The sequence below is a fragment of the Carassius carassius genome, chromosome 42, assembly GCF_963082965.1.
Source record: "Carassius carassius chromosome 42, fCarCar2.1, whole genome shotgun sequence".
Classification (NCBI taxonomy): Eukaryota; Metazoa; Chordata; class Actinopteri; order Cypriniformes; family Cyprinidae; genus Carassius; species Carassius carassius.
In genome coordinates, this window is record NC_081796.1 from 11,556,898 (window position 1) to 11,580,010 (window position 23,113).

General features: G+C 35.9%; 1 protein-coding gene across 2 annotated transcripts in view; it reads left to right on the top strand.

Annotated features, from left to right (window-relative positions):
• LOC132123975 (CYFIP-related Rac1 interactor B-like) overlaps window positions 1-23,113 on the top strand; it is a 74,487-nt gene that overhangs the window by 33,007 nt on the left and 18,367 nt on the right. The window contains exons 2-4 of one of the 2 annotated variants that reach the window (XM_059534679.1): window positions 2,009-2,091; window positions 21,585-21,648; window positions 22,407-22,489. In XM_059534679.1, the coding sequence (XP_059390662.1) occupies window positions 22,417-22,489 (73 nt within the window). In that variant the 5' untranslated portion in view covers window positions 2,009-2,091; window positions 21,585-21,648; window positions 22,407-22,416. The remainder of the gene's footprint in view (window positions 1-2,008; window positions 2,092-21,584; window positions 21,649-22,406; window positions 22,490-23,113) is intronic. The other variant, XM_059534677.1, reaches the window with a different exon arrangement.

Consider the following 23,113-nt stretch of genomic DNA (forward strand, 5'->3'; position numbering starts at 1 on the left):
TGTATTTACTATTATGAAATATAAAATAATAGTAAATACTAAATATTTATTTACAATTTATTTATGCATATTAATTTATTATTTCATTATAAATAATAAAATACCCCCTCCTCCCCATTGGTTTGTCTGTGCCTACTTTTTAATGCACGACTAAATGAAGGATCTGCATTATTGACTGGACTGGACTGTATTTTTCTTTGTAGTGACTGTAGCAGAGAAAGTCATATATGTAGTCTCTAGGGACCAGATTTGGAGCTGTTAGATAAAAACTTCCTCTGCTGCTCCGAAGGCTTCTTTCCTCCGATATTCATCTCTCTGTCTACATGTGATATAATCGTGTTATATCCTGTAATGGTGGTTTGTTGGCAAAATATAAAGCACCACAGCAATACCAGCAAATCTGAGACTGTATCTTAATCTAAATTGAGTTCCATTTTGTTAAATTGTTTGGTTGACCACTGAACCAATTTGCAGTTGCTTCATAAAGCATAGCTGGTCAGGCATATTCTTCTTCATAGTTGGATCAGCCATGCTTCTTTTCACACTGCTCAGAATTGATCCAGATTAAGAGAAACTAACTCAACAATGAAAGTTTAATGAAAGAATCTTTCACTAGTCTTCAAGTCAGTCCAAACCTGTATAGGTTGTTTTTTTTTTTTTCTGTATGAATAGAGGGACAGAAATATTAGTATTTTGTTTCAAATTATTATTTAGAATGGCATGAGGGTGAGTAAATAAAGACAATTTTAATTTTTGGGTAAACTATATTAAGTATACAAATATGGCATGAAGCAAGTTGTTTTTGATTAATTTAGCATTGGCTGACTGTAGTGTCCCGATGAACTATAACCAAATTGCAATTTTATGCAAATTTTATTGCATTACAGGTATATTAATAAATATTCTGAATAAAAACTTTAAAGAGGAACTAAGGATCATTAGGAAGTAACTTAATTTTTTAAAATGTATTCTTTTAGAGCTTTTGCTAAGTAATTCAGACATTCGAGAATAACCTATGGAACTGAATATTATACTTTTTTCAGTGCTTTGCGGCAAGTTTTATGCATGTGCATGTGCGCAGAATATGCTATTATAGGCTATTAAAGGCTCATAATTAAATTAATAATTGATGTGCAATTATTCAACTAATGGCTACTACTAGTCGGATAAAAAATATCAGGGACAACCCTAGTTTTTTCTTGGTGGTTGGTATGTTTTTTCCATCTGCCATGCAAAAAACTAATAAAACAAAAATAATAATAATAATAATACTAATCATAATAATAATAATATTAACACCCTTCTCAACAAGCTTCATGATTTGAGGCATTATTCATGTTCAAAGCACAAACAATGCAGAAGTGTTATGCACCAATGTTTTGAGGGTTTCAGGTTGTAAAAAAACAGCATTAAATGGTTTACACTGACTTGAGGTGAGGGTGAAGCCAGCAAGCACAATGGAAAGCTGAAGTCTGCTGTGAATGGGAGGAAGTGTTGCACAAGAGGAAGTGGCCAGAGCACCTCCCAGCACTTTACCACCGGCGCAGTTTTACAGCCTACAGGCATAAGCTTCAGTACACGAAGAAGGGGCATAAGTCGCCTTGAATATTAAGAACATAATTATCAGAAATCTTATCAACCCCTGCCTTGCTCAAACCATGCATCTTTACAATGAATTGATGAACTGCATTCATTAGACCAAAGTGTGGTATAACAGGCCCACATAAAACTGAAGGAAGTCTGAAGCAAGTATGAATTCCGGAATTAACATGCACAGAGTGCGTAGATTGTGAAAATGTATTGACTTTAGTGTGTTAAAGCTTATTTCTGGACTTTAAATTGCAAAATTATGGGGAGAAAGACTTAAGTATAAATGTGTAGAGGAATTGAAAAAGGGAAATGTTGTTTAAAGACACACACAGTCAATGACATCACAGCTCTGTTTCTTTTAAATGTTCTTTTATTTTTATCTGTTATAATGAAAACTCTTTCTCTTCTCTCTTTTCAGATTGTTAGTATTTCTGTAGGATTGCGACCTTGGCGAGTGCCTGGATAGGCCTCCCTTCTGTCACCTCCTCTGCTTTTCTGCTGGTAAGCATCTGTACACACAATCAGTTCTATTACAATACTGTGCAGTTATTTTACTGTACAAACTACACTGTACAGTGAAGTCACTGTTTTGTTAGAATTAACATATTATACTTGATTTCAAGGACAGTTAGTCTAAGAACTCACTTCTTCTACAAGCGAACATGTAACTTTGCAAGCAGAACTATTTTAAAATGATTTTTTCCTCCCTGTAAATTTTGTGAAAGACTTCAATAAGATATCAGTTATATATATATATATATATAAGATATCATATATATATATATATATATATATATATATATATATATATATATATATATATATATATATATATATATAATATATATATATATACATAATGGGGTGGAACGATATGCAGATGTCAGGATTCGATACGTACCTCGGTTCAAGGGTGACAGTTCAATATCATTTTGGTACAACGGGGGAAATAAATCTACCATGCTCGGTTTCTTGTCATTTATTTTGAACAGACAGTAGTATAAATACCATTTTTCTTATATGTGAAAATACTAAATATTATTACAGTGTGACATGTAACGTAGCCTAACATTTTTGTGACAGGCTTAATTTGTTCACAGAAAGGAAACTCAAATAGCAGAAAGCGTCATCCTATTTGTTTTCTTTATTTTACAAAGCACAATGATTTGTTTTCATTGTGCGTGTACACAAATAAAAGCAGACCTTTATACAGTGATGTATTATTAATAAGAGAATAAGTGTTTAAAGTTGATTGTGCTGGTTTAAGGAAACAGTTGAAGTGATCGCACCTTCGCGCATGTGCACACACACACACACACACACACGTTTGTTTTTGTTAAAAGTGGGGACATCCCATAGGCGTAATGGTTTTTATACTGTACAAACTGTATATTCTATGGCCCTACACCGACCCTACACCTAACCCTAGCCCTCAAGGGAAACTTTGTGCATTTTTACTTTCTCAAAAAACCTAATTCTGTATGGTTTATAAGTGTTTTGAAAAATGGGGACATGTGTAATGTCCTCATAAGTCACCCTCTCCTTGTAATACCTGTGTCATACCCATGTCCTGTTATGTCACAAAAAGATGCCCATGCGCACACACACACACGAACAAAACCCATCAGTTCCAGCATTGCTAACTTGACAGAGCAGTTGGTACAAAATACAGTGATAAAAAACATATAAAAAAAAACATCAGCGCGCCTGCCTCTGTGTCCCTGTTGGAACGCGATTGAAGTCCAAAACCTAAAATTTACATAATAAATAATAGTTTAGCATTCAGATACGTTACATCGCAAATATGGAAATATTTTGGAATATTTGGGTTTGTGCCGAATGAGAGAGGTAGGATACATTAGTACAAAACTCCATTTTGCAAACAGTTGAGTGCACAAGCCTTTAAAGTATACTCCTTTTTCAGGCTGTGAGAGACGCATTCAGAATCAGCACAGGGTCACGGTCTAGTGGGCTTTGTTTTCAAGTGCACAACTCAAGGCATTTGCTGTTCTTCTGCTGGCAGCTGGTTATAAAACAGCGTTGCATTGCTGTGAGCGCCCCCTTCTGGATTGGGGGTGAATTGCCTGTATTCGTTCGAATGCCTGGAACACACCAAGCCGACGGTCGGCCGTCGGGCAGTTTCCTCAGTGTGTTCCGCACCGTCGGCTGAAATTGGTCCTCGTCGGCTTTTCTTCTGTCGGGCCGTCAGTGAAAGAGGGAACTCTGATTGGCTGTTCAGCTTAGTGAACGAGTCAGTGGACGAGAATAATAGCAAAACAGCGAGCAAAAGTCAAAACGGTACAGATAGAGGCTGTTCTAATGATATGTCATCTTACCTGATTGTTCCTTGGCAAATATTTCAATATTAACACGAGAGGAGTGGAATAAAGAAAGTGTTTAGCAGGATTAATATTCAAAACAGTAAGCACCCGCTGCTTTGTTTACGGTTTGTATAACTTCAGCCGGCAGCGTCAGTTTCCCTTTATGAATGACGAATATAGAGGAATATATCTGAAGAAATAGACAGTTGTCTCATTTACACGCAGGCGCAGAATGCGCATACTACCTAACAGTCGGCAGTAGTTCTCTCGTGTGTTCAAGTGCAGCTTTTTACCCCTACGCGAGGCGACAACACAGTTGGCTTTCATCAGCGCTAGTTCGTCGGAGTCGGCTTGGTGTGTTCCAGGCCTCATGCACCAAACCAAGATGTCCGTACCTTGAAAGTTTGGTAAGAATTAGTGGTCGACCGATAATGTTTTTTTGACAGCCGATGCCGATATCTTGTAAAGCAAGGGGGCCGATAGCCTATTTTTTAATTATTATTATTTTTAAATTAATATTTAAGAAATTTGAAATCATTTGAAAATGTATTAAAAAATAAATGTGTAAAATTAAATGTTCATTAGTAGCCTTTCGAAGATTTTTTTAAATTATATAAATGCCCATTACTAATAATATAAAGACATATTATAAGACAGACTTCTGTCCGTATTAGACAGAACTGTTACGACGACAGCGAACAAGAGGGAGAGTGTGAGCACTGTGTGCTCAGGCACTGCCATTCTCCGCGCGTCAAAATTAAAGTCCCGCCTCGAACACATCGGCCATGCAGTGAAACTTTTCGGCAGATGCCCATATTTGAAAAATGGCAAATACCGGCCATGTATCGTTATATATAATTATAATAATATATATATATAATTGCCCCTGCACAATGAAACAATCAATTACGGCTGTAGGGATTAAAATGAAATGTGAACATTAATGAAAAGTGTCTATTCGTGGAATTACATTTTGATTCCCTCACACTTTTGCGCATTTCTTATTTTATTTTTAGTGTTTTTGTAGCGTTGACCCTTATAACCAATCACAAGTGTTTTTATTGAGCTTACGAATGCAATGGCCAATCACAGACGCTTATATTTGTCAGGGTTCTGTCACTTCAGTCTAGTGTTATTCATGGTTTTGTGACAGAGCCCTGATACTCTCCTCATGTCATTGTTTTCATGTGAGCGCGGCTTCGAGACTGCTCGAGCCGTGCACTCTTGTCTGCGTGTCCTGTTTCTTGTTGGAGCGTGATGTTCGGATCCCTGCACTCATGTTTTGCTGAGTTTCGGTTTCGTGTCGGGGACCGGACACTCGCGCTCCATGTTCTGTTTTATCGTGGTAACGTGCGGTCTCAAAGTGTTGTCTTGTGCTGTCGCACGCAGCTTAGTTTTTACTGGCTGCGTGCTGTCTTGTGTAAACACGTGGTTTATGAGCTTGCTCATTAGCTGCGTGTTTGTGTCTAATTCAAGCACATGGTTTGTGATTTGGTTTGCTGGCCATGTGCTTGTTTTTGTTTTGTGTGAGCACATGGCTTTTGTCTTAGTTCCTATGTGCCATGTGCTCTCGTCAATTGTCTTGACCCCACCCATCTTGTTACCTGGTTATTGATGTAATTTTCCACCCATGTGTTCCCTCGTTACCCTCCTCATTAGCTCCCTAGTTATTGTCCTTGTGTTTGCAGTCTGTTTGCTAGTTCGTTGTCAAATATTTGTCTGTGCACATCGTGTCTTGCCTTGCCTGTCAAGTTTTGTCTGTTTTTGCCCTACGGGGTAGTTTTCGTTTGTTTATTTTATTATTACTACTATTAAAGAGCCCTTCTCTCTGCATCATTGAGTCCTCGCCTCATCCCTCTACCCAAACCCTGACAATATTAGTCTGCGCTGAAAACGTGCCAGGCTTTCAGATTTGTCTTTGCATTAGGCTATTGCTAGCCATTATGTATAATAGTTTGTTCTGATCCTTGAATCCGACTGGACAAGAGATGTTCTATTGATATTTCCACATGTGTTCTAGATGGGCTGTCAGTTTTATTACAGTCAAACTGTTGGGCCACAAGGTGGTGGCAAGGGACTGTCTTTTGAGTGAGTCTTTAAACCATTCACTCAACTACATATTCATTCAAAGAGAAACAATGAAAAACACTGTTGAAATCATTTTAACTTTGAGAGCCATGTTAGAAGGCTTAGCTGACAAATGCGTTGATGCTAAGACAGAGATTTGGCTTTCGTTGGACATGACAACCTATTTTCACAAATATATACGACTTGCAAGTAATCGCACATGCTCAGTTGATTTCTCTCTCATTCATTGTCTGTTTATGCTTGTTAAGTGCAAATCTATAAAACCTCTGAACAAATCAGCATGGTACACATAATGTTATCATTACTAACTTATTTAATATTCAGTACATGTCCACAAAGTGTAAAACGAGAAGGGCAAAACCCTATGAAAAAAGAAAACACGCAAAAATTGTAGTCGTAGTTCTTGTATACCTCTGTGGTTTGCTTGTCAATAGCGCGGTTTTGTGATATTGTGGTTATCGAGACCGTCCTAAATACACTTTTTTTTAAATACAACAATACTTGGATGTTTTGTTTTACAACATAAACTGCAAACACTCACATCCCTAATATTCTTTTGTAGTTACCAAAAAAAGTTCTGCAGTCAATTTATATTTACCACAGACCTTGATATACTTATAAATTAAAAAAAAAACCACATTATAAAAACCCATAGCAAAATCTCCAGTTAAGCCATGGCAAAATTAGTCTTACGGGTTTTGACCACTTTTATAGTCTCTTCCATATTACAATTATTATATTGTAATTGATTTTTTGTATTACACCAACTAATCCAAAGCCATGTAAAACATATTTAACATTTAAAATACAAATATGCAGAACAGGATTTTGAACCAGTGATATTTTACACTTAACACAACAAAAATAGTGACTGTAAAAATGACTTTGTGCTCAACGCTGTTTCGGGAAAAATTGGGATTAAACACTTGACTGTTTTATCACATTGCACATTTTTTTTTGGACCCAGTGTCAATGTGCTGTATCTTCTTGAATGTGAGAATATTTTTGTTGAACGTTTTAATTGTATTTATTGTTTATTGTAGAATCTTGAGAATTGCAATTGCAGGAGAGTTTGTAAACAAACAAAAAACACTTTCATTACTTAAAATAATATAAACATTGAGTGAAAGAAAAGAAAAGAAAATATAGCCTATAAATAAACTTCAACTTATTTTCATTTAGTTGCCAAAACAACATTTCTCATTAATTTAATATATTTTGTTAATGTACTAAAATAACTAAAACTGAAATAAAAATGAACAAAAACAAAATATTTGAGAAAATAATGAAATATTAAGTTACTAGAAATTACAAAAACAGTAATTCTATAAAAAAATAATGTTATTACTATTTAAAATTTAAACCGGAAATAGAAAAATAAAAACTCAATACAAAATAATATTTAAAATATAAAAATCAATTCCAAATATCATAATGTTTCAATCTAAAATAAAAGAGAGAAAACATCTTGATTTGCATTTTTTCCCCAGCAGAGTTGTGAGCCCAGATTGTGTAACATGGTTACTGCGAAAGTGAACGGCATTGTGGGACATGAAGATTTGAGTAATGCAGCTTCCTGTTCCTCTAGGATGGTGTCTTATGTAATAAAAGAGTCAGAGTTTGCTTGAGGTGGCCCCATTTATATGCAAGATGGAGGGGAGTCTAAATCTATGCATCTCTTTTGTAGTTTCTCTCAGAGCGTGCAGTGGAGACTGAAAGTGTGCGTCTTTAGACGGCTGGGCAGGAATGCTTAGTCTTATAAATTAAAAATGCATTGTATATGAAAAAAAGGGGATTATTGGGGCCTTTTTTGCTTGAAGATTCAGTTTCCCTTTCTTAAAGTTAATACATAACCCAGTATAGTTTTTTAAACAGCATGATTTGGTCTAGTTCTGCTTAATTGTGATGTAAATTTTCCTGTACAGTGTGTGTCATTAACATGACGACATGGCTCCACCCTTGTGATGGTTTATTTATTTATTTATTTTTTGTGTATGTATGTATGTATGTATGTATGTATGTATGTATGTATGTATGTGTGTGTGTGTGTGTGTGTGTGTGTGTGTGTGTCTTTTTCCACCAATTTATTTTATTTTCATTATTATTTCCTGCCCCTAACCTCCCATATTTATTTTTGCTTTGTTTTCTTGGATACCTTGACAAGCTGCAGCACACATAATTGCTGACTTTAAGGTAGAGAACACACCCTTTTCATCTGACAGGTGTCAGTAAGATGAAACCTTGTGCATAAAATAAATCAACATTTTATTATGCGAGGTTATGATGATGTGCATTACAGGAGATGCATTTCCAAATCTTGTTGCTGGCAGCCATTGCAAATGCCTTGTACTTTTGCGAGGCGAGTGGTGGATTATGTGTCTAGCAGTGGAGCCTGAGGTCATCTTTAACAGTGTCAGCCCCTCCCCCTGCATATCAGCCAGTACTGCCACTATCTGGTAATCTTGAAAACTACAAGAGGATTCACCACTTTAATAGGATTTACATGATTGCTCTGAGCTATTTGTTTCTGGAATAACTTGTACCATGAATGTAAGATTAATGCCTGATTATTCTCTGGAATATTCTCTGGAAGTATCTGTTAGACTGGCTGTTCAAAGCTGCAGAACAGTTACAGTCTGCCTGCATTTTGTCTGGAGATGAGTTACTGGATAGCTGGTTATTTGAAAAATAATTAAAACTGGAAAAACAAGCCTCTTCTTCACGTGAATTCTAATCCTGGTTATAAATAAACTAATGCGTTGACCAGTGTTCCAAGAAACCAGAGAATTTCAAAGCCCTGGAAAAATTATCAAATAAAGCTTATAAAATCTTAAAAGAACATGGAAAAGTTATTTTGAAAGAAATAAATACTTCTGATCAGCAAGGATGCATTTTTATTTAACAAAAATTGCAGTAAAGATATTTTTTGTTTTAAAGAATCCCAAAAATAGCATGTCTTATGGTTTCCACAGAAATATTAAGCAGCATTTTATGTTTGTGTTTTCAACATTGATGATGATAAGAAATGTTTCATAGAATGATTTCTGAAGGATCATGTGACACTGGAGACCAGAGCAATGGCTGCTGGAATAAATTAAATACAGGAATAAATTATATGTTGAAATGGAAACCAGTTGTTTTTAAATTGTAATAATATTTTAAAATATTAATGTTTTACTGTGTTTTTGATCTAGTAAATGCAACCTTGGTGAGCCTGAGTGCTGGTCAGACAACAATTGTGCACTGAAACATGCAACTAAAATCAATAAACCCTCCTAATTTTTTCCCCCTCTTAATTCTTAATTATCTTAATTTTGTATATCTTAATTCTTAATTCTGCTCTTCCTTGGTTCCATCTGTTATCTCAGGATGATCGAAGACTTTTAGTTAATACAGTTTTGGGTACCAGACAAAACCGATATCTTCTGACGGGATCTGTTAAGAGACTAGATCCAAAGTGGTAGTGTAATAGTTTTTAGTTATGCTTTATTATTAATTATTTATTCAACTAGAAATAAAAATGTATTCAATTATATATATATATATATATATATATATATATATATATATGGTATCTAGAATCTAAAATGGTTAAAAATTAAAAATTAAATCATAAATAAACTTGTCCAAAGATATTGGAACTATTAGAATTAGAATATGTCGATAGTTGTAGTGCAGTGAATACCCTACCCTACCCTGTGTTGTGGGTGGTTGCCAGGTACCCTCTCTGTGGTTGCTAATAAGCAGTGGTGGACTGTAGCGAGGTCTTTGTTATTGTACTTAAGTGCACTTTTCCGATTCATGAACGAACTGATTGTTTTCAATAAATCTGTTCGCAAATCACACCAAACGATTCCAATTGCAGCTGTTCTTGAGTCAACAACCCACTGATTCAAATGATTCATTCAGAGCAAGTCTTAGGTGAAATGAATTCACAAGTCTGACGAGAACTGGGAATCCCCTGAGTGCACGCGTGACTGATGGTACGAAATGTAAGTCACCAATGTCAAATATTTTTAAGGTCAAAACTGTCAGTTGTTTGTGAACTAAATTTGATGTAGAGTGTGATCTGTTTAAGCACACTAAAATGTATGTCCACAAAAATGTCTGTGTAGGATATGTCACTTCCTCTCTTTTTTGAAATTTTGACATCAAAATAGATATTATTTTGATCATGTTTTAAATCAGCAATGTTCAAAACACCTGACACAACGAAAAACACACAAAAAATTTTTTTTATTGCTGCATCATCAAATAATTTCTAATGAACATGGATTGGATCCATTTAACATTCAGCAGGCCTACATAAAAACAACAGAACTTAGATACATATTAAACGGTCCTTTTTAGGTAGGTTTAACAGTTTTTAGGCACAGAAATAAACAAATGTAAAATAACACTTCACTGTTAAAATTAAATACATATTAATCTTTCTTAATTTTAAAAGACTTTAATTTTCTAATTTGTTTTTGTAAACATTTTAATATTTTTTGTAAGTTTAATGTATGAGATCTTGACAAAGGCGGGACACTTATTTTGATGGGTTTTCTAGTCTATGGAGCTATATGGGTCATGAAAGCATGCAGTTCTTCAGATTTAAAGTTTGTCCGTTTATTAAGAACACCTCGAAAGGGCATGGGATCTGTATATATTTGTTGTAATAAGTGTTTTTTTTGTAATCCGCTGTATGTTGATGATAATACTACTGAGAGAGAGTTTAATGTGCACTTCTCATGCTGTGTTTTGTTTTATGGTGAGTTTTTTGGTTTGAAAAAGGACGCAATAAACTTAAAACATCAGTAAACTTTTGGTCATCATTCAGATGAGGTCCGCTACACTTATGAAAGTTAAAAAACTTCTTTAGTCAAGAATAGTATGCAATCTTTTGTCTTTTGTTACTTGATTAGCATTAAAGTGCAGACAGCAGCGGTAGGATTATGCAACAGACATTAAAAAAGTGAAAGTGACATGACATTCAGCCAAGTATGGTGACCCATACTCAGAATTCGTGCTCTGCATTTAACCCATCCGAAGTGCACACACACACAGAGCAGTGAACACACACACACACACACTGTGAACACACACCCGGAGCAGTGGGCAGCCATTTATGCTGCGGCGCCCACTTAACAACCTTCATGCTGTTAATTAATAAACTATTGGTTGGTTATATCTGCCTTTTTCCTTATATAGCTGAAATGCCGATGGTTGTAAATTGAGGAAAAATCGGCTGATAAATATCAGTTGACGATGCATCCCTAGTTTTTTGTCAACACACTTTTTTTGACAATTCACATTAAATAATGGATGGAATGGGGGGTTAGTTCACCCAAAAATTTAAATTAGGCCATGAATTACTCAACCTTAAGGCATTCTAGGTGTATATGACTTTCTTCTTTCAGACGAATCCAGTCGGAGTTATAAAAAGTGCCCATCCTTAATAAAAAGTGTCTCACATGGCTCCAGGGGGTGAACAAAGGCCTCCTATAGCAAATAATGTGTTTTTTTGTAAGAAAAATAACCATATTTAAACATAAAAATCAATTTAATCTATCTTGCGCTCACTGTTGTACACGGTATCAGTTCTGGGTGGGTGACGTATAAGGTCGGCTTTGCGCACGTATAAGTCCAAATATTTGTTTTCAACCACCTAGATAGATTACATTTGATGGAAAAACATGCTCTATCAAAACATATAATTATATTTCCCTAATGTAATCCCTAACAACAGGCCTTATTCTCATATCATATATAACTGTGATGTTCTGCAAAACAACTCCTTTTTTCTTACTGCTGAAAATTAGATCAATCCATTTTTTCTCTCAGGTACATGCAGTGTAAGCTCCACAGTGAATACTTCTACATCACTCTGATCAGTGTAGTCCATAGCAAAAAAGGTATTTTTAACAGTATGACTATATACATATACATATATTGAATTATATAAGTAGCTTATATAAAATTACAAAATAAACAATCAGTCAGTACTTTTTACTTAAGTACATTAAAAATCAACTACTTTAGTACTTTCACTCAAGAAAAATAAAAATAAAGAAAGTACCTCATACTTTTACTGGAATAATATTTTACTGTACTTATCTGTACATGAACTCATACAGTCATGGCCATAGGTTTTGGCAGTGACATTTTGTTTGTAATTTTGTATTTTTGTAAAGTTTGTATTTGAGCTACGTGAATGAACTGTTCTGATCGATATGATCCTTACACCGTGTTCATTGAACCCTACTCCCTGAGCAAGGGGTTTACTTCACTTTGGAACATGGGCTGAAATTGGGAACCGTTGATGTAGCTTATTGTAGTAATGTTGTCTCTGGTATTCTGGTCTGTAAGCATAAATGCGTTCAGGGGACTTGGCTTTGGATGGCAATTGCAAGGAGGGTGGGACTTTTGCTTTCAGTGCTATCTGACTAATGTTAGCATTTTCTGAGATCTTCTATTACACCTTTAATGTAAGCTAGTCAGTGTTTTATTTATTTATTTATTTTGTGTGTGTGTGTGTGTGAGATTTCATTTTTTTTTGTCCAGTGAAGCCTTTAGCAATTATTTCAAATGCATCTGATCATTCTACACAATAATCTAATTCACAATGTGAATGAACACAACAACAGCTTAAGCTGCAATCTTTGCAAAACACAAATCTATGTCACTGCCAAAACTTTTGGCCTTGACTGTACTTGTTTTGTGTACTTCTTCCTCCACTGCTAATTATGTGTTCTGACTGCTTTGATGCATTTCTATATTGGTGTAATGCATGCATATTGATTTTTGGTATGTTATAACATGGTGGTGTTGGATTGTGTTAAAGTGATTACTTATTTTGAACAGCAGGTGGCACCATTTGCAAAGTTATTGTCATTGTCAAAGTATTATGTGAATATTTCATGGCATAATATATATACTTGTATTTTTTTTTGGTAACTTCATTGTCCTGTTGATAGACTTGACTAAACCAGATCTTAATCACTGTATGGGTGGTTCTTGTCTCAGGATCTCCAAGGCATTAGTTGTTATGGCAGATGAGTGAGTGAAACAACAAGCTGAAGAAAACTCCATATGGGTCATTCCATGTCAACTCAACCAGAGGTCTCCAGCTCAAATGACTTCAGAAAGATCAGCATTCTTATGTTGTTTTTACACAGAGATTGGTCTGTTAGTACAATTTGTTGACTTTAGCCATCTTTGTTGCATTATGTGCCAAAGGTGAAGACAATGGGGAAAGAGCACTTTTCAAGTTTGCAGACCTGTAACTCAAACTTAAAGATATCTTAATGCCCTTTTAGATATTGAGTCTTAACAAACTTTCCTTTTAGCATCTTCATTTTTAAGGGCCTACATGGTTCACTTTCACATATATTGAAATTTCCATATGACTCCAGGAACATACAATTAAAGATACCTGTCTAAGTCCTATTTTAATCCTAAAACCCAGGTAAAGTAGATCCTGGGCAATCTTATGTTACATTTCTCACTGTTCAATATATAGTTGACGATTAATCATGGTCAGTCATAATCTGACGTATCACACTGTACATTCCTAAACCCTGTGTTACTGTTATTATTTGCGTATTTGACAATGTCAACAGTGATGACTAGATAAAAAAATAATAATAATAAAAAAACACATTTTGTTTTTGACCACTTAGAAATGGGTAGGATACAACAATTTGTACATGGAGCTGCACTGATATCTCAATATAGGATTAAACCATAAAAGGTCTTAAAAATAAAGATTCTAAAAGTAAAGATTCTTAGGAACCAGAATCTAAAATTATATTAAAATGAACATTATTTTGGAGAAAAAAAATTGAAAAGTGGTCTTTCCCCATTTTTGAATTGACACTATTGGCACATAATGCAACAACGATGGCCAAAGTCAACAGATTTTACTAACAGACATACCAATCTTTGTGTAAATATAACATAAGGATGCTGACATCTTTCTGAAGTTATTTTTAATCCAACTGTAATTTGTCTGTGAATCTCAGGTGAAGATTGCCATTTTGACCCCCCTCAACAAAATAGTGAATTGCTCAATAAATATTCATCCATGAAATTTAATATTTTGGCTTTCATTAGTATACGTGTTTATTTTTCTTTTGTTTAATTTAGCAAAATCAAAAATTTGGCTATTCTGGGGTGGGTATGTAAATTCATAATATACAAATACATTTTAAAATAATTGTTTTCCCAATTCTGTAAATTTTTACATAGAAAATAGGCTAACTAAATGACAAGAAGTTTCCATTCAGCAAAGCTAAATATACATATTACAGTTTGAATTGTGTGTTTTTAAGTGCATTTTTGCTTTTCCATTGACCTTTGTCAATAATCGCCCTTTTAAGACATGACATGAAGTAAAGTGGTGCTGAGAGAGCAGACACAGCCACTGCCTAGAGATCTGAGACATCTTTTAAATATGAGAAGGATGGCAGTGTGCTTTCTGAGTCAGTCAGCGCCTGCACTAAGAGACATGTTGATGCAGCTGAAGGGAGTGGAAGGATTAGTTAAATATTCATTGGGTTAGCTCCCCTTTCATTTACTGTGTGTGTCATGTATACACTGCACTTACCCTCCACCCATGCACACCACAGGCATTTTACAGACATGTCATCCCCCTGCTGTATAAATGTCAAAGTCATTCTCAAATTTTCAATTGACCATCTTTTATCAAGTTTTATAAAGCCATCCTTCAGTTTATGCAGTAAAAAAAAGCTGGTTGCTAGTGCTGCTTACTTTGTTGATCGTAATACATTGCTACTGGTCTTGTTTCTACTTCATCAGTCCAATCATTTCCCCATGGGTAATATTAAAAAAATAATAATAAATAAATAAACTTTACTGTCCTTTACCCTTTTTTTAACCTTATTATGAGATTTTATGTCTCTACAAGAATTAGAATTTTGGATATTAGTGTTTTCTGTATGTGAGATATTGATTGCAATAAATAATACATTTCTAAAAAGCTGTTTTTTTATTTTACTTTATTCATTTTTTTTCTCTCATCCATTTTCACAACTGCTTGGTCTTTGCAGGCTGACAAGGATTCTGCACCCTGTTTCAGGTCGCAAGCGTTACAAAATTAAATAATTTAAATTAAATATTGAATAATGTTTTTGTACATACATTTTTATTTTATTATTTTATTTTCCTTTTCTTTACATTCTCCTAATCATTTGTCCTATTTAGGATCACAGGGATGCTGGAGTTTTATTTTATTATTTTTATTTATTTATTTTTATCCAGAGAATAGGGAGTGGCCCTCTGGACACACCTTTCTTGCTGTCAGCAGAGGGTGCTCTGTGCCTAAAAAAGAGACTCAAGGCTCTTAGCGCAAATCCACCTTGTGCTATACACACCCTCAAAAATCTCATCTCAGTTTGACAGTTCCATACTCTGCATAAACAGCTCTACTGACCACCACACGTTTACTCAGAATTAAGAAAACAAAAGAAATTGAAACCAGCAGTTTTGTATATGTCAAATAACATCTCAAATAAATTTAATTAAATGTATGCATTTAGCAAACGCTAAATCCAAAGTGACTTACAGTGCATTCAGGCTAACATTTTTTACCTAACTTGTGTTCCCTGGGAATCGAACCCACAACCTTGCGCTGCTAACACAATGCTCTACCACTTGAGCCACAGGAACATTATGTCACGAGGGATCAAATGACAAAAGGACCTCAGTGCTCAGAAAAGGGGTTTAAAGACTATTTCTCACACATGCAAACTTCATTTTCAGGCTTTGAGAATGCCACAGCCTATGTTAATCTATAGGCAGAGTCAAAACTTGCACCAATGACTTTCTCAGATCATGAAGACCTTCACAGTGAAAGAAGGACACCAAGACACATGAATTCTTTCCAATTCTACTGTTTTCCGTTGCGGATATGGATGGTACGAGGCAGGTTACATCAAGTTCTGTACCTGTTTTCTTTCTTTAGGTGTAACTCATTTGAGGCTTGACTTTTCAGAAAATTATCTTTTTTGAAAGATTATGATAATCACAGCAGCTTCAGCAATGGAAGTGACGCATGCTTTTTGATTAAACAGACTTAACATTTGTAACGGTGCCGCTTAAAATTCCTTCTCCCAACATTTCAGATGAGGTAGCCTATTTTGGCTTATGATATTCGGTTGCCATGGTTTCTGGCTTCGATCATGAGAGGTACAGTGCTGCCTAAGAGGTCCTATTGTAGGAGAGATTAACCAAAAATCCTACTCTGAACCTCTCCGGTTATCACCATGCACCACCACTTAGTTGAGACTTATGCAAATATTTTAAATGATAATCGTTATAAGTGATCATCATCAGTAACACTGTGCTGTTTGTGTGTCACTATTTGTCAGTGCTCGTGACGTCAAAGCTACAGATGTCACGGTTGTGCTTTGACAGTGTTGTCTTTTGCAGTTACACTCAACCCGGATGCACCAGTAGCTGATATCCCACAAATGCACCACGACCTCATTGGCTTATCCAGCAATTTGTTTTGATATTTGCCACAACATGCTTAAAGAGGGCATTAAAGCGGCTGTTTACTCCATTGTGGCTAGCGTGGGCGGAGCTACAAATCACAAACAAACACACGCTTCCTCTTCCCTCGTTGATCACCCTCTTCTGATTCCTTAGTTTTATTTAACACATAACGTTAAATTAATGTTTGGTCAAGCAGGTCATGTTAGTTTTTGGGGATGGATGAAGGGTATCTGCACCCCATTTTTCTGATAAGTTTGGTTGGATTCAAAGGGTTCATTCATCAGAACACGATGTGGCGATGTGGCGGCACTCCCCAGGAAATGTAGGTCAAGTTAAAACTGCAGACAAGGATGCAAGTGATGCTGTGTAAGAGTGACACTGCATGATGTATCACATGCACACACACATTACTCATTCTTGAGCATACATTAACAGATTTCACAATGTTCCACACTTGCTATTTGGAAAATGATAGTCAATAAATGTGCATTGTAAAGCATGAAATGAATAAATCATTGGCTAAGCCTCTGTAAATTTGATTTTAGACAATGCTGCTATGTTAAGTGTTGCTCTTCTGGTAATATTCTCACATTAGGTTCAATTCTGCGTATACAGTACTTCACCACATACATAACTGGATTATTGTATCCATTCACTCAAATAAGCGCACATGAAAACATGCAGTAATTCACTCGCTCCCCTCCCCCTCGTGCCTGAGGCAGCCGGTTAGCCTCTCCATGGCTGTGCAGTGCACACGTGACGAAGGGAATCAGGGAGGGGTGAGGTTGTTGTTGTTTTTATTCCTATGGCGCCACAACGATAGTGTAGTATGGCGAAAAGCACGTGGATTCTCATGCTGTAGTGCTCCTGCGTATCCCAGCACTAGTTTCGACAGGCTGGGAAATAATGGAGCAGGTTAAATCTACTCCTTATACACATATGCAATTGTAAAAATACATGTATTCCAAGTATTTTAAGATGTATTATATTGTATACTAATTGCTTTGAATATTTTTCATAAGTCAGTATGCAATGATTTTAAATGACAATTTTAATATAAATGTTATATTACATACAATTTTCAAAATTGTATACAATATATTATTATACAAACAATTATTATATATATTAGTTTTAATAATTCAAATGATTGTATATAGTGTTTTTCATATGTTCATTTGTACAATTAAGGATATGTATTATGCATTATGCATCCTAAGACTGGAATGCCAGTTATTCGTAGAATTCCATGATTAATCAGCGTGTGGCTGTTGCACTTGTTGTGCATTTTTGGTGTATTACTTCATCGGTATTCAAATATAAACAATCTCTTAAGTCGGACTACTAGTTCAGGGCCCTCATCCTCCTCTCCGCCTCCCCATTCGCTTTCTTATTGGCTGTCGGAGTGTTTTTGGTAGCACCAGGTTTTTTCAACTCCATGGATACAGTGTAGTGCAAGAGAAGTTGCGTGCAGCCAATCACAATGCAGTAGTGAATCGTAAGTGCCCAGTGGGCTTAGACGAGCCCCCCTTTGCCCCTCCTTGTCCAGAATCCCATCATAGCTCCTCTTCACCAGCACGCAATCTCCCAGTAGGAGGCTTTGAAAAGAAAACAACCAGGTCAGAGTCTCTTTCTGGAAAGAGGAAAGAGCTTATATGGGGAGCTCGCCTTCACCCTTTGGGACTACTGTGAATGAGGCAAATGCATTGTTCCTAATATAATTTTCACTCTTGTCTCAGTGTGGCCCACATACCCTGTTGTTGTCATAAGATATTAGGAGCTTTTTTATTTTCATTTTTATATCGGTTAGCCTACTTATTTGTATACCTCGATCACGTTTGATCCTATAATAATGACATGAATGCAGAAGACATTGAACATTGAACCTTATGTCAATTAATATTTTGTATTTTTTTTTTTTGTTTTTTTTAAATAAGAGAAATGATTGTGTCATGTTGGATTTTTGAGACCACTGTCCTTGAAATTATCCCTTAATGGTTAGAGGGAGCGCTTGGTGGGATTTAGGGTTGGCAAACTTGGCAGCAGTACATCATTGGCATGGCTCAGATTCAGGTCACATTTATTCCAAGTAACTTTAAGTGACTTTCCAACAGTGGATGAGGATAAACACACAGTAAATATAGTGCAAATAGCATCAGAGTAGTAAATGTTACCCATGCAAAACTTGTCACCATAATGTTTTTGTATTGTGGAACGTTGTCAGTATGTTGCTTTGTGGTTGTTAAGGTGTTCTGAGTGTTTTTACTGATTCATTTCTATGGGTGGTAAGGTATTATGGATTGTTGTTTTAGGTCAATTAGATTTTAATGTTTTTAAAAGATGTCTTTATACATACTAAGGATGCATTTATTGGATCTAAAATAGATAAAATAGGACAGTAATATTGTGAAACATTCAGTTTCATTTAAATAGAATTTAAATTTTTATTTTGACCCTCCCCCATTATTATGTTAAATGCTAAAAGCAATGTTATTGCAATTACAAAAAAGTACAAAAAAGTTTATTAAACAAACTTTTAGAGCTACAGTGTGGTCATGTTAGTGTTTTTTTTTCAGAAGCTACATTTTAAGTGTATTACACAGTTTGTTGATATTGTATTATATTATACATCACAAATATTATAAGGCGAATTTGGATTTCATGGCACTTCAGATTTCTCTGAGCTTTTTCTGTAGTTTTACTGTTGTTTTTGATTGTCTGTGAAGTTAATGCTTTCTGTAAATACCTCTTGTACACTTAAAAACCTACACCAAATGCCAGTTTTGCAAGCAAACCAAAGCAATAAATTATTTTGTACTACTTCAGTAGTTGTTTTGTGAAATGACTGAGTAATCAACTCACTGTACTGACCTTGAACTCTAATCCTGAGCTTTGCTTGACCTCCACATGATGCTAAGAGTGGCTTTAACATACCGCTGCCCCTCACCATGTGTCCATGTCTCTTTTGCAAAGTGTGACTGTCTGAATCAGTTAGAGAACTCTGGCTTGAGGCGGTTTTGCTTCTTTCAGCATGGGTTAGAGTGCTTTTGATCATTGGTTTACCATCAGCAACTTTAATGTACGGTCCCTACCTGTTTGAGACCCTCATGCACTCAAATGGTCCAAACTCAGACGCTCACCTGACTTCAACCTCACCAGAATCACTCCTCGACAAATCTCTCACTCCCATAGCCTCTGTGACTTAGCTTCCAGACACTCTGTCTCGGTCGTCCTGTTCACCCGTCTACCTGTTCATGTCTCAGCTTTCCACCTGTCAGCAGCCTGTCTCCTGCGTACACTCTCTGTAGCTCTCTTCCGTGTTCCCAGTTCAGACATACAAAGATACTTGACAGGAAATGTCAAGCCATTTATATATATCGTTGGTCATTCGGAAAAGATGTCATTGTGACTTTGGTCATTGTAATGCATTTTACTATATTGATTCATTGAATACATTTCAGCCTAATTAGGGCCCGAGCACTGCAGTGCGAGGACCCTATTGGAATTGCTCCATTTATTATTGTTTTATTGGGTTTTTTTTTAATGAAATTACATTTTTACCAATGAAATTGAGTTTTCCCTTATATGTTTAACTTAAAATCTTGAATGTTAATCAATAAATTGTAGTGTATATGACTCTCCAAATACTTACCAGTAACATAAACCAACTGCTAATATAACTTGTTCACTCCGAAGCAATCAGTTATTTATATTAGATTTTACGTTCATGTGCCGCTGCACATTTCGGTGACTATAACATTCATTGTAATGGCAGGCATGTAGGTGACTGTTTGTCTCATTCTGTCTAGGTCGGCAGTTGGATCGTCAGCTAGATTATATAACACCGATTCACACACATACACAGTACACACTCATGTCTGTGACCTATATCTAGCCGCCTGTATGATTATGTGTGTGTTCTTACACTCGTCTTTCTTTCCGCCAGAGGCACAGGAATCATGAGTATTTCTCTTCTGTTGTTATGGCCTAGATTGACCCTTTCCCTCTTGTTTGGTTTCCTCTCCTCTTTCATCTTTTGTACTTGGTGAAAGTAAACACAACCCAATCTTTTTGTGTAATTCAATCTCTTTTTGTATATATATACCTTTATGACAGGCAGTGAAAGAATTATAGAATAGTCAGTCAAGGCATTGTGTACATCCGTTTGGGGTTATTGGCTTTAATGCACTGATATTAAAAAAGTGTCCAATAGTAAATTGACAATTATTTTTCTTCTGTTTAGTTGTAACTTTCCTCTCCTGAAACTCCTGAAATACTTTCCTTCAGACCAATGGAGTTCTTGTTAAAAACAGCTTTTATACAGACAAGGCAAGGCAAGTTTATTTATATAGCACATTTCCTACACAATGGTAATTCAAAGTGCTTTACATAAAAGAAAGTAAAATAGTAATGAAGAAAAAAATGCCATTGAGAGTTGTGGTGGAGGCATTTTCCCATCAGCTAACAGTGTTTATCGGGTTTGATGTCAGGTGGCTGTTTCAGAGGAGCCTGGTATGTACTGGAGGAAGGATGTGTGTTTTTTTTTTCTTCTTTGCGTTTTTTCAGAATCTTCCTTTTATAGTTTATCTTCTCACAGATAGGCTAAAAAAGCCTTTTTATAACTTAATGTATTATAGAAATATCATACAAGTCTGTAGCATTAGCAGTCAACTTTCAATTTTAGTCATAGCTTAACATGCATCACCAGGCGTAGTTGCAAATAGTGCAAATATCCCCCCATTTTCCATTGTTGCAAACGGTTCATCCTGAAACTCACACCATTGATTGAGTCACCTGAGTCAAGTTACTGTGTTGGACTGTTTTAATCTAGTTTACACTATTTTGGATGTCATCCTAAACCCCAAAGTATCCTTTAGAGTTTACTTGGCACATGCATTCATCTGAACACATAGTACACTCCATTTGATAGCGTGGGGAACACAGGTACTCAACAATGCACTACAAAGTTTTATGCTTATTTTTTTGCACAAGCACTCATAAACATGAGGGTTTATTGTTGTTATTGTCTCAAGTTATTTGCTGTTGTTATGGCTTTTCATTTTATTTTTCAATCATGAATAACAGGCCGAGGCAGTGTCGCTTACACTATTGTTCATCGGAGTAGTCCAAGCTGCTTAATACTAAATAGGTAGGTGATCAAATATTAATGGGCCCATGGTTGTGACATTATCACAAGAACTGTTAACCATAAATGCTCTTGTGGACTGGGGAAGGAAAGAGCATAGTACGTTAAACTCTCATTTTAAAAGAACATAGAACGTACTGTTTGTTAGGAAATTACCCCTCTATTGAACATCTTTGGAATATGATTTTTCCTTCCTCGGTATGGAAAGATAGTTTGACCTTGCTTCTGTATTTCACCCATGTCTACGTTTATTCACGTTTTGCAAACACAAAATGTTAAACACAGTAGTCTCAGTTATCCCAAGAGAATTAATGGTTTTGGAGAGCTATTTTTACATTTAAAAACACTAGTCTACTTCCTAAATCTTAACTTTGAAAGTTTGGGGCCCCTCAATAGGGAACTAAACGTGAGCAGTAGGCATGACATGCACGGTTGGCACTGGCCACCAAAGCGCAGGGATTCCCGTAACTCTGTGTGTGTGTGCTGAAGGAGTGGGGTTACAGTAGTGACATCTGGTCAACCCAAGACACTGCACAGGAAAACCACTACGTCTGGAGAGTGGAAGCTGTGTGGTAAAGGAAAAGAGCGTTGACTGGTGTTTGGAAGGGCGACGGTTTCTTGACTGATAACAGGGGAGATTAGTCCCATGATGGAATCAAAGTATGGTTATTAAGTGCTGCCCCCACTTGGATCTGACCATTAGATTTATTAATTCTGTTCAGAATATGTGACCTAACTCTGTCTGTCTTTTTTTCCTGTAGGTACATTGTCATGGGGAACCTCCTTAAAGTTTTGACATGCACAGATCTTGAACAAGAGCCCAACTTCTTCCTCGATTTCGAAAGTGAGATATTTCTCCCCTTTCCATCAACTCTCTTTCATTTATTTGCTGTAAACAATCTTTCATTCTCAAAGCTTACCTCAAAATGCACTAATTTAGTGTATCACGTGTCCTTTTTGGTACAGTATGTTTGAGAGCTGGGATTCTGGGACACTTGGTGTAGTTCATAACCCGGTCAACTTGTAAAAAATGCCAGTTCCCCTTTTGGGTCTTGATAATATCTTAAACTCCTTTCCCCTGGGAACCACACACAATCTGCTACCATCTAATTTGTTTGAACCCAAAAACCCTCTCCAAATATGGAGTATGGTGAATGAACCAAAAATAAAATAAGACAGTAGAAAATAAGAGTTTCCTGGCTTTTATTACCCTTGCCCACAGAACATTTCCATCTTACCATGTTTGTTTCAATTTTTAGTCATATAATTATTCCTTTGAAGAAAGACAGCGGGTGATACGGAGTCACCTCAAAACCGTTGACTCATTCATGGCTCATCACTCAGACACATATAAGAAAAATGTTATGTAATATGTTAATAAAGAGGGTTGGAGTACAAGAGACTCTAATAGACAGCGCACTGGAACAAGAGCTACTGTATCAATATGAAAAGATACATAGACAAAAAA